The sequence below is a fragment of the Bufo bufo genome, chromosome 4, assembly GCF_905171765.1.
Source record: "Bufo bufo chromosome 4, aBufBuf1.1, whole genome shotgun sequence".
Lineage (NCBI taxonomy): Eukaryota > Metazoa > Chordata > Amphibia > Anura > Bufonidae > Bufo > Bufo bufo.
In genome coordinates this window covers 116,989,078-117,001,917 of record NC_053392.1, presented here as the reverse complement: position 1 = coordinate 117,001,917, position 12,840 = coordinate 116,989,078, and the positions used below count along the sequence as shown (strand labels likewise).

The window sequence follows — 12,840 nt, the reverse complement described above, 5'->3', positions numbered from 1 at the left end:
TGATGACTTAAGGCCCCCATACACATTAGTGTATTGGAGGGTCCAGCCAACGGTCTAATGTGTACGGTGAGCACCTGAGTCTCCCCCGCGAGATATCATCAAGGAGGAGAAGGATCGGGGAAAGTGAATATTTTCACCAATCTGTTTGTTCTCCCAGGAGATACGCTGCCACCAGAGATGGCTGACAACCGCCTTCTACCCTCCATCATTGAATACACATACATGTTCGGCCTAACCCAAAGCGTACGTGTATGGTGGAGTTGGGAGAGGGTGCTGCCGACAGCTACTGAATGAGCATGGCCGCCTTTGGACTTGTATTTGGGTGGTGTGCCCCGGGTTACCCACTAGTCCTGCTACTAATGACAATGATTGTAGCTGGCATGGGGTTCAGTCTTCTTTAGACGTGAAACCGTATCATACATGAAAATACAAAGCTCCGCAGCTTCTTGATTAGTTGTGAAACCAAATGTACACAATGCATTCTGAAGCTAAAAGTGAATAAAACCCCATCAACACAGTAAGTGTATGAGTGTACCGTAAAACGGATGTTGTACGAGCGCTGTAGAAAACAGTTATCCTTTATATACAAAGTGAACCGATGCATCATAAAGTCAACAAAAGCATACATAAGGAGGCATTGTCTAGTGTTATAACTTATCTTTTCACCCTTTTACAAAGGAACGATGCATCTTAAAGACGTCCAAACACAATTATTTAAAAAATAAAATAAAATGGTCCTATATATTAAAAAAAAGAGTAAACAAAAGGGGTAGGCTTAAAATAAAATAAAGAATGTCCAATATTTATAAAGTACAAAATGTCTTCAGGGCATCGAGCGTCCTTTGTAGAAACAATTCATAGTCTTGCAACAGAGACCTGATGAAGTTGTGTTCTTCTGTGTAGTGTCAATCCACTCAGTTCCACGAAACCAAGGTCTACAAACTATAAAATACTTGATATAAATGTATTTTACAAAAAAAAAGTAAAAAAAAATGAAGATTAACATAGTATCCTAAGGCACTGTGTTGTGAGAGCGCTGTACAGTCCATGCAGTGTTATTCCAGATGAGTAATAGTTTCCGCTCACACGTATGCGCCAAGTGCAGAGTGGAATTCAGTCAGGCACTGTACCAATTGCTGGAACTTGGGCCTTTCCTCGGGATCCAGAGCCCAGCAGCATGCCATGACTGCAAACCTGGAGAACAGGAGGGTAGGGAACGTCACACACATGACCATGATCAAGGATCAACAGCAAGATTACAACCACAATGGACACCTTGTAGATGAGGAGAATAGTTTCTACATGGAGGAATGTACTAAGCCATTTACTAGAGATCTTCTAATGTACTACACTGTAGGTCTGACCGCTATAAGGTTCATGTGCACTAGTAGGACATATGAGTAAGGCCGAATGCACACGGCCGTGGAACCGTGGTATCCCGGCCTGGCATCCTGCTGACAGGAGCGCATGGCGTCATTGGTTGCTATGACTCAGTGCGCTTCATGCCGCCGCTACACTCAGTGATACACTTGTATAGATCATAGGAGTGTATCACTGTACAGCAGCGGCGGCATGAAATGCACGGCGTCATAGCAACCAATGACGCCGTGCGCTCCTGTCAGCAGGATGCCAGACCGGGATACCACGGACCGCTCACATCCGTGTGCATGAGGCCTTAGAGGCTTTTTTTTTTTGTGTGAAACAAAAACAACCCCTTTAGAAAACCAAAATACTAAAAACATGCATAAGTGCCACCTAGACAACATATGTACGAATGACTCCAGAAAATCCAGGCTATATATCTATATCTATATATATATATATATGGGTACATTATGCAGAACTCATACTTACAGCTCATCGGGGCAGTTGATAGGCTGAGCTATTCTGTAGCCATCCTTTAGGTAAGCAGCCATCTCAAACGGGTCAATGTCAACATAAGGAGTCTGTCCCAAAGTCATCAGTTCCCACAGAGTTACTCCAAATGCCCACTGTAAGAAAGAACCATGCCACAAGGTGCGTTAGAAGAATCCTGCATACACACGGAATTAGAAGAAGTGGGTGTCCCATGAAAAACAACAATCTAATAATTATCTGTCTAAACTCTTTTTACTGGGCAGAACAACCCCTATAAATGTAGTCACAAGCTGCTGAACTGTGATATTCGGTTCTGCAGCCTAAGGGTCCATTCACACGTCCGTAGTGTATTGCGGATCCGCAATACACCCGGCCGGCACCCCCATAGAACTGCCTATTCTTGTCTGCAATTGCAATAATTACAATTACAAAAACATGTTCTATTTTTTTTCGGAAGCCGCGGACCAGAAGATTGGGGCCGGGCTCCGGAAATGCGGACAGCACACTGTGTGCTGTCCGCATCTCTTCCGGCCCCATAGAGCATAAATAGGCCCGGATTCGTTCCGCAATGTTGCAGAACGGATCTAGACCCATTCTATGGATTGTGAATGGACCTTAATTGTGTTGTCCCCTTATTCGGCCAATTTGGACCCACCAACAACATGGGATCACTTTTAGATATTTTTCTTTTTCCAGGAACACTTCAAAGTCCATCTGTCAGCAGATTTGTACCTCTGACACCGGCTGACCTGTTACATGTGCACTTGGCAGCTGAAGACATCTGTGTTGGTCCCATGTTCATATGTGCCCGCATTGCTGAGAAATGAAATTTTAATATATGCAAATGAGCCTCTAGGAACAACAGGGGCGTTGTCATTACACCTAGAGGCTGTGCTCTCTCTGCTACCAGTGTCCCCTGTCCACTTTGACAGGGCCAGGGAAGATGACGTTTTCCCTGCCTGGTCCTGTCAAAGTGCAGAGAGAGAGAGGGCCAGATTTATCATTCCTCTGACCGCTCACTCCACTTTCACATATGGCTAAAGTCGTCAGTTTTAGCCAAGTCAGATTTATGATCGGCCCTTTAAGACTGTAATAAATGTGGTTTGACGGTAGCAGTTTATCCGTCAGTAAGCAGCTTTACAAAAGTCGCACGTCTTTACAAAAAAGTCGCACATCTTTACGAAAAAGTCGCATGTTCTATTAAAAAGTCTCATAAGATAAGCATGGTCCTCACTGGAGTGAAATTGCGACTTTTTGAATAGTCCCAATAGTAAATCTGTCTAGAGATTCATTTACATAAGAAAACACGCCCACTTTCAGAAAACTGGCGAGCATAGTGCAGAGCAGAAAAAAGTCGCAAATTTGTGCACAGTTTTAGCGTTTGGGACTTTTTTGGGGACTTTTTCACTCCATTATTCTGACCTGAGATAATGATAAATCTGGCCCACAGTCTCTAGGTGTACCAGCAACACCCCCGTTGCTCCTAAAGGCTCAACTGCATATATTAAATCATCATATTAAAACATATGAACATGAGACCTACACAGACGCCTTCAGCTGCCAAGTGCATGTAACAGGTCAGCCGGCGTCCTAGGTACAGATCTGCTGACAGATGCCCTTTTAGTAAGTACAATGATTATCATGCCTGCAAGCATTAGACACAAACTATATACCAGATTATAAACGCTCTCTGGGCAGCACACCGTGGCTCGGTGGTTAGCACTGGTGCCTTGAAGCGCTAGGGTTCGAATCCAATCAGAGATCTGCACTAGTGCGTTTTGGGGTCGAGCGCCTATATGGCAGCTACCGACTTCCCAGAGAGTCGCCCCAATCACACACCTATCCCTGTGAGAAAAGAGTATTACAAATGTTTGTCCTCGTCATAAAGGCATCTCACTGTAAGATCCACTTACAGGTGTCTAAACACAAGTGTTGCATACAGATGAAGCAGACCGTACCCAGATCTCACAGAAGGCACCACCACTGCCTAGTGAGGTACAACCAGCGATAGGTTTGGGGTCAGACGGCCAGTTTGTGGGATTACGTCATCTGCCTTCACACAGCAGTATTCTAATACTCCTGATGGTATGCCCTCTCCGCCGATTCGCCCCACCAAATAATTGTCAAAGACAAAGCACAAAGCTTGTTAGTGGAACAATCCAGAGACTCCCCTGGGACTCAGCCATAGAAAAGCAATGATCAGAAATAATAATGACTCCCTGGACCGGGTCATTTTCTACACTGCGCTAGGAACAAGACTCTTGACGTTTCTTCAATAGAAGGAAGTCGATGACTCCACAACTGTTCCTAAAATGTCCTGGCCACTTCGGACATTTGAGTCTTGGCCGCTGATAAATGAGTCTGCTTTTTATATATGATGGGAATCCGATTAGTTAAAGAATAAAACAATGCAAAAATCTACATAAAAAGTGATAAATTAGAAAAGGACCATTGTGAAGGGCCGGGACAAGATGTATGGTGCAGACATGTGCAGTGGTGGCGAACCCAGGGCACAGCATTTCCGTACACTCACGGGAACCAAGTTACGCAAGGGAGATGACTTACTCCTGAGCCGCTCTGTGTGGGTGGGGTGTGAAACCAGTAGCAGCAGCAGCCCAGTGAGTAACCAGTATAATTCCATCCATCTGCCAGGTTATATCTCACCGTAGTACATTAAATATACATTTCCAGATATGCTCAGGTGAGACAAGGAAGATGAGGCGGGGGCATTAAAGCGGGCGTGGACAGCTAAAAATCAACTCCCCAATATACACTATAGATAGGGATAATGACGAGGCAGTATACAGCTCTATATCCTTCACATGCCGCAGGATCACAGCATCAGTTCCTCAATGCTAACCCCTTTCCACCCTGTAATGTACTATCACGTCTGGTGACAGCGTGGACACAGGAGCTATTGTAGGCGTCTGTACTATACATGGCAGGGACTGGCGCCAACTCATTTAGGCTAGGGTGACCTGGTCTCTTGACAATTTTTATAATGCTAGTCTATAGTGTTGCGCTGCGACTGTTGTGTTGCGCTGCGACATGCGACATCATAAACTAGCATTAGTGCGACAGCTGCAAAGAATCCATCCAAGACCACCGTGTCGCCTTCACAGCATGTCGAATGTTACAGTGCAACACCATAGACTAGCATTATAAAAATTGTCGTGCGACACACGTTGCAGTGTAGTTGTACCCCATGTGCCGCGCAACACATTTAGTCGTGTTGCCCTAGCCTCAAAGGGAATCCGTTGTCCGTTCCAATGCTGCCCCATCTTAGGCTAGGGCTACACGGCGACAGTTGTCACGCGACAATTTTTATAATGATAGTCAATGGTGTTGCACTGTGACATGATGCCACTGCGACATGACAGTCACAAAATCCATCCAAGTTGGATTTTTTTTTTTTAAAACTTTCAATTTTTATTGATTTTTCAACATAAGAAAATCAGACAGTAAATATGTCATTTGCATAAGCCAGAACAATGTTAAGATTTGCAAGTACAACTTTGACATTTATATTGTGATGTTACATATTTAAGCCAACAAAAGAATACCAGCTAATAAATGTCACTTGTATAATCCAGCAACTATCACTTAATATATGTTAAGCATATTGATGACATATACAACAAATTGTAACATAGTCAATTCAAGAACAAGACTAATGGATTGAATCCAGAACTTGTGATCCATTTCTAAGATATATTTTATTCTATACTTTAGTGTACCGCTATATATGCTTACCCTATACCGTAATCCATCCACCGTCCTCCATCCACCGCTCTCTCCCGCCGTGTATGTATACCACAGTATTAGTCCCTACAGAGCTACAGAGTGAATCTTAACTGCAAACGGGCATGAGCTCCACAATTCCCATCTTTTGTGAGCCCTTAAGCGTTCAGAGTAAGAATCTGCATATATATATTCATGTTGCATATACTGGTTAACTAGTGAGATCACATCAGGCACCTGAGGAGTAATGGGCAGCTTCCATGAGGTTGCAATAAGCTTCCTTGCAGCTGAGAGAATGCCCATCATAACCGGTCTATGGGAGTGAGGTAAATCTCCTATTCCGATGGATAACACAGCTAATGGAGGGTCGAGGGGGATCTGGAAGCCCGCCACTGTCGAGATAAGGTCAAAAATCTTCCTCCAAAAAGGGAGAATAATAGGGCATGACCACCACATATGTGATAAGCTTCCCTTTTCCCCACAATTCCTCCAGCAGTTTGAACTATATTCAGGATCCATGTGTGCTATGCGGGCCGGCGTCAAGTACCATCTAAGTTGTATTTTCCTATTTTGTTCAATGTGATTAATACATTTGGCAGTAGCTATCGTCCAGTGGAAAGCATCCCTCCACTCCCCGACCGACCAAGAGCTTTCAAATTCTTCTTCCCATTTCACCATAAAGTTAAGCTTTGTTTCTAAAGTAGGGTCAAGTTGGATTTTTATGCGATTGACGTGACGCAGTATGCACGATTGACGATCACAGCTAAAAATGTCGCGCCACACATGTCGCAGTGTAGTTGTACTCGTTTTGTCATGCGACGACACATACCGACGTGTAGTCCTAGCCTTAGATCTCAGACACCCCAAACAAGAAGCTTCGTCACTTTCTTGAACGAATCTGCTGAAATCCGTACGTTTCATTCACCTCGCCTATCTCCCAAACACAGGAGCCTTTGTTCTAATCCCACACAAGCGTCTGACTTCCATCCTAAACACTTGGAGTGTGGAAAGAATGAGCGGCCGTACGAGAATCGCTGACGGATGGAGGACAGCTCCCGGTACAGAAGCCTGAGCCACGAGCTAGATCATTCCATTCAACGTACATGTCCATGTTAGGATGCAAGAATTTGCCATCACAGACTGCTGGACATCTCTGCCTATGGATTTCCCGTCTGATATATTTCGTTTTTCAAAAACTCCCATAGAATCTTAAAGGGGTTGTCACGCTTCAGCAAATGGCATTTATTATGTAGATAAAGTTAATACAAGGCACTTACTAATGTGTTGTGATTGTCCATATTGACTCCTTTGCTGGCTGGATTTATTTTATCATCACATTATACACGGCTCGTATCCAGGGGTTATGACTAGGGGTGGGCGATATAGACGATATAGGCGATATGCGATATAAATTTGTGCCACGATATGGATTTTGAGCATATCGCCGGACCGCGATATGATCGCGCTCTCTGCGCGCACCATCTTCTCCTGAGCCGGCACACTGGGCACAGTGGAGAAGGAGAGAGTCCCTCCCTCCCCACTGTGCGCGGCTGCCGCTGACCACCAATGACAAAAGAGGAGGAGGGGAGGGACTGACAGTAAATTATTGAGTTTTCACGATCTCAGTGAGCGCGTGAAAACTCAAATCCGATGGTATATTCTAACCCCCAGGCGTTCCCATGGTGACAGGGACGCTTGCCTGGGGGTTAGAATATACAGGGCCACGCCGCTGACAGTAGAACATTTAAAAACGAATCAGTAACTGTAACTTTATTAATTGGTGATCTCTTTACTGTATACCTTACTAGGTCTTCGCTCCGATAACAGCATGCAGTGCGGGCGGGCGGCGCTCACTCACTGACGTCACGCGCCTGCTCCTCCCACTAGGCGGCGCAGGCGCGTGACGTCAGTGAGTGAGCGCCGCCCCCCGCACTGCCTGCTGTTATCGGAGCTAAGACCTAGTAAGGTATACAGTAAAGAGATCACCAATGAATAAAGTTACTGATTAGTTTTTAAATGTATTCCTGTGAGCGTCGGGGGGGGGAGAATGTGGATGGCACCGTTTAGGGGGGGGGGGGGGGATCTGTGGATGGCACCGTTTAGGGGGGGGGGGAATCTGTGGATGGCACCGTTTAGGGGGGGGGGGGGGGGAATCTGTGGATGGCACCGTTTAGGGGAGGGGGGGGGAATCTGTGGATGGCACCGTTTAGGGGAGGGGGGGGGGAATCTGTGGATGGCACCGTTTAGGGGAGGGGGGGGGGAATCTGTGGATGGCACCGTTTAGGGGAGGGGGGGGGGGGGATCTGTGGATGGCACCATTTAGGGGAGGGGGATCAGCTCCCTGCTGCTGTGTGCACAAAGCACAGGGCAGCAGGGTGAATATGACAAGGGTTCTACGTTCTAGCCCTTAAGGAGACTAATAGTTATTAAATAAAAAGTAAAAAAAAGTTTAAACACGCCCCCCCAAATATAGAAAACAATATATCGCAATATATATCGCATATCGCACATGCTTAAAATTATATCGCAATATAGATTTTAGGCCATATTGCCCACCCCTAGTTATGACCACCCTGTAATCCAGCAGCGGTGGTCGTGCTTGCACATTATAGAAGGCAGAGACTGTCTCGGGTCACCTCGTATCTTTGTAACCCTTGGATATGAGCAGTTTACATCCCCTTTAAGGTTTATTCATAATGGCATTATGGGATATATATTAATAAGGCAATCTGTCAAGAATTTTAGACCACATGTACAGGACATTATATGTCCCAATAAGAAGAGGAGAAAACAAGTGAAGGTAATAACTAAAAACCATCATCGATGGCTCATGTTATGGGCCGACCGGAGGAGCCATATTTGCGGTCCTCGTTCTAGCTGCATTTTGCTCGTAACAGAAATGGATCCATGCAGAGAAAAAACAGAAAATCTATAAGCCAGTACCTGCTCCATTTTGCGCTCAGATGGAGCAAGGACTGAAAATAAAGCAAGGTCATCATAGCCATGGCTTTGGTAAGACCTGAGCCACACAATGACTCTTGAGGCCCGTCTGTAACCAGGAGTCCTCCAATGCAGCCACAACAATGTAAGGCTACTTTCACACCTGCGTTAGGTGCGGATCCGTCTGGTATCTGCACAGACTGATCCGCACCTATAATGCAAACGCTATAATAATTTATTTATTTTTTGTTCATGATAATGCAAACAGATCCGTTTTGACTTACATTGAAAGTCAATGGGAGGCGGATCAGTTTTCAATTGCACAATATTGTGTCAGCCAAACGGATCCGTCCTGACTTACAATGTAAGTCAATGGGGACGGATCCGTTTTTACTCAGTTTCATCAGACAGACATCAAAACGCTGCAAGCAGCCTCCAGAGCGGAATGGAGGCTGAACGGAGGCAAACTGATGCATTCTGAACGGATCCTTATCCGTTCAGAATGCATTAGGGCAAAACTGATCCGTTTTGGGCCGCTTGTGAGAGCCTTCAAACGGATCTCACAGGCGGACGCAGAAACGGCAGTGTGAAAGTAGCCTAAGATGGTTCTGTTGGCGATAGTGAGTGGGCAGGAAAAGGATTGGTAAATGGTAAAGACTTATAACCCTAACCCCACCATTTTAATTATCAGTTTAATGGTGTTTTCTGATATTTGGGCAGAGCAATTGGCAATATTAGGGTGGAGGGCAGCTGCCAGTGTTGCCCAGATCTGGCATAGCTGGATAGTGCCGCGTGCTCACCGGACTCCGCTGACTATAATTGGGATCCGGCCAGGCAATAACTATTGTGTCCGGCTGCATCCCAGGATTTCTGCCAGGGTGAGGCTGATCCCATTATAGTCAGTGGGGTCTGGCAGGCACGCGGTAGTATCCAGAGAACACCGGCAGGCTCTTCCAGAAATAACTTTGCAAAAAGTGTGAATTCAGCCTAGCCTTTCATCTGTCCTGCCGTGTTGGTCTCAACCCGCTGGGCTGGCAGCGGTTACATGCCGCTCGTTGTTCAAGTGACCGCTACAACCAATCGCTCTTCTTGGCGGTCCTGTGGCATTCATGCACACATTACGGCAGTGGTCATGTGAATGATAAATAGCCACATGACGGCTGCAGGTCCAGGAGGGACCGGAGTGGCAGGACATCTAAAAGATGAGTTTTTATTTTACGCTCTCTTCTGCTCTGTGCCAATTAAAAAATAATCTTACAACCCCTTCAAGCTGATCGCCACTCAGACAACTACTTGTTTGGATATAAAAGAGCTTATATGAGAGCACATTTTCAGTTTTCAAGATGCTGTGAAGAAAGTTAAGAACTACTATAGTCTCCAGACTGTTTAGTCTCCTTACAGTAACGCTAAGACGACTCTCAGTCATTCCTGGAACCTCCGTCATTGTAACTAACCAGAAACTGCGCACCTTAAGATGATATATTATAGAGTATAGATCTCACATGGAGGAAACATCTTCTGCAATGTTTAGCTCCATTTCAGTCACTTACTATTCATATCCGTACTACACTATGTAGTATTAAGACCACACACACAAAAAAGCTTAAACTGCTTACGCATGCCATCGACTCCTCTTACATATGATAGAAAGGGCAGAAAGTGGCTGCCAGGCACCTCCGGAGGACCTAGCTCCCTGAGAACAAAAAGGTCAGACATGCTGAAATCCAACTGCCTGATCTTTATTTTAGTTTGCTGTCAGGGGAGAGTCTGTTACGGTGGCAGCTGCCCACGATTGGCTTTTGTCCACTTAAAGAGGACCTGTCACCACAAAATGCAGAACAGTCACCATGTTATAGAACAGGAGGAGCTGAGCTGATTGATAAACAGTTTTGTGGAAAAATAGTCAGTAAAATTGGTCATTTATATCTCTGCTTAAAGGGTTATTCCTGTTATGCAAAGTTATTCCTTATCCACAGGACAGAGGATAACTATTAGATTGGTGGGACCACCACCGATCACAATAATTGGACCCAGTTGTGAAGTCCCCGGTCGGACATGCCCACAGCCGCTCCATTCATTTCCATGGGAGTCCAAGAGACAGTCAAGCACAGCGCCCTGCTAACTTCTCAGACTACCTGATGCATTTGGTAGCCCAAGACACTTCCTTCTGTCCTGGGACTGGCCAATGCTCATGTGAACAGAGCCAGCCAATCCAAGTAGGAAGTGTCTTGGACTACTGCTGACCAATATCAGTCTGAGAGGAGCGGTCATCAGGAGCCAAGGAATTAGCGGATCTGCAACTAAGAAGATAAAGAGGAGGTTACCAGGTAAGTGTTCTGCTTGTTCCGCAGTTAATGGGCTTTTCCTTCCCAAAATCACTAGCACATTATCATCTCAATTCAACTATAAATGACAAGCACGATTACAGTTTGGAAGAAAGGACTTACCACATCCCCAGCACTGGAAAACTCCTTGTTTACTAGACTCTCAAGAGACATCCAGCGTACCGGCCGGTTCTCATTGTCACCAAGACAATGATAATCCATGGGGAAAAGGTCTCGAGATAGAGCGTTATCTGTAATCTTTACCTGGAGAGACTCATCAATCCTGAAACACAGAAGACCTGCATGAGTATAAAGGTTCCTGGACAGAAGAAGTACAATCACCCAGTACCATGGACCGTGTGGTGCATGAAACGGCAGGACCACCTCCCAGCTTCCTCCTGTAGCACATGAAACACGTAAGCAAATGCGATTTTAACCTGGTTGTGTGTCTGAAGATACAGTAAAGCTTTGATTTTGTGCTGAACTTTCAGACTTTTGGGTGTTAAGATTTCTGAACATAAACCGTTTCTACTAATGTCCCCACTGACTTTAAAGGGGGTGTTTTTTGGGGTTTTGATGGGAAGAAACAGTCTTTACAGTATAGTCTGCCAGGCATATAAGAGCGTACATGATGAAGTCACAAAGCACTTACACACAATTTCTAGCAGCAAGGTCTTTGTGGATGACTTCTCGTCTGGCCAAGTAACTCATCCCGCAGGCTATCTGAATCGCCATGTGTACAAGATCCTGCTGGGAAATCGCCTAAGAAAGAAACACAAAATATGAAAACCGGACAACCACATACTGAGCACGTAGACAACTACATGGAAGTAGACCGTGTACGGTATGTCGACACAACCTGGATCATGACACTAGCTGCACAGCACTGACAAGATGGATGGCCTGGTGGTCGACTAGTCCATTTTTTTAAGAATGTAGCCAAGTAGTCTACAGCAGTTCTTGTTAAAGGGAACCTGTCATGTGGATATTTGATTATAATCTAACTAATTATATACAATCATTAACTACTAAAAAGTACCTTAGATATATTCACTTACTGGTGTGACAGATGGTTACCTCATAATATACACACAAAGATGCCGCATGCTAATGAGCTGATTTGAGTCCAGCGTGATGTCAGCGAGTCCAGCGTATATTTAATTCAGAGCTATAGCCACTCCCCTGCCCACCTGCTGCTGGTTCATATGGAAACAAACTGTCAATCAGCAGCAGGTGGGCGGGGAGAGTCAGGAGCTCATGACTATTCAGGACTCATCATTATGAGCTGGAGCTTTTCAATACAAGATGTTGGCAGATTGACTGGGTCAATTAAAGAAAGTGACCCAGCATTTTGCTAAGAGAATCAGTCACTTATTTATGTTGCCCTTAGTTAGGACACCATAAAACTGGTGACAGGTTCCCTTTAAGTGCAACATACTGGTGCAAGTAAGGGGGGCATATCTGGTGTATGGGGTGTCCCACTCTCCTCACTGGAAAGGCAGGCGGGCTGTTGGATTACTACATCCCAAATCCTTTTGTTTTTTTTAAGAAGATAAGATGAAAATGTAGGTCCACGGCCTGTGTGTGCCTGCTGGAGGTAAGCAGGTTTTCTTACTTTCTGACTAGAGGACTATGTTCTCTGTGACTTGTGACGAGGAATCTGTGAGCGCACAGACTTCATATGCCATGCACACCAACTTGTCCGCACTAGAAAGAGGGTCTCACAGGCGTGAAGTCGGGGAGTAGTCGACATGGTTGTTCTCCAGTAACTGGTTCACAGATTAGAGGGGTGTGTGTGTTATATATACATTTATAGATGGGGAGAATTGTGCCACAGACGCTCTGCCTTCTGCAAGATGCTGCAACAAGACGGTACATACAGGAAGCTTTATACAGACCAGACGCAACAGTTCATGGCCTATAAAAGATGGAAAAGTGTGTCGCCCTTCAAGGGCTCATTCAGACAGCCGTGATTGCA

General features: G+C 45.3%; 1 protein-coding gene across 3 annotated transcripts in view; it reads right to left on the bottom strand.

Moving 5' to 3' along the window:
* Positions 1 to 560: 560 nt before the first annotated feature.
* The window catches only part of RYK (receptor like tyrosine kinase), a 114,206-nt gene continuing 101,926 nt past the window's right edge, over positions 561 to 12,840 (bottom strand). For all 3 annotated transcript variants that reach the window (XM_040427695.1, XM_040427694.1, XM_040427697.1), the window contains 4 exons: positions 11,515 to 11,624; positions 10,986 to 11,145; positions 1,855 to 1,991; positions 561 to 1,194 (listed from right to left, as the gene is read on the bottom strand). In XM_040427695.1, coding sequence (XP_040283629.1) covers positions 1,083 to 1,194; positions 1,855 to 1,991; positions 10,986 to 11,145; positions 11,515 to 11,624 — 519 coding nt within the window. In that variant the 3' untranslated portion in view covers positions 561 to 1,082. The remainder of the gene's footprint in view (positions 1,195 to 1,854; positions 1,992 to 10,985; positions 11,146 to 11,514; positions 11,625 to 12,840) is intronic.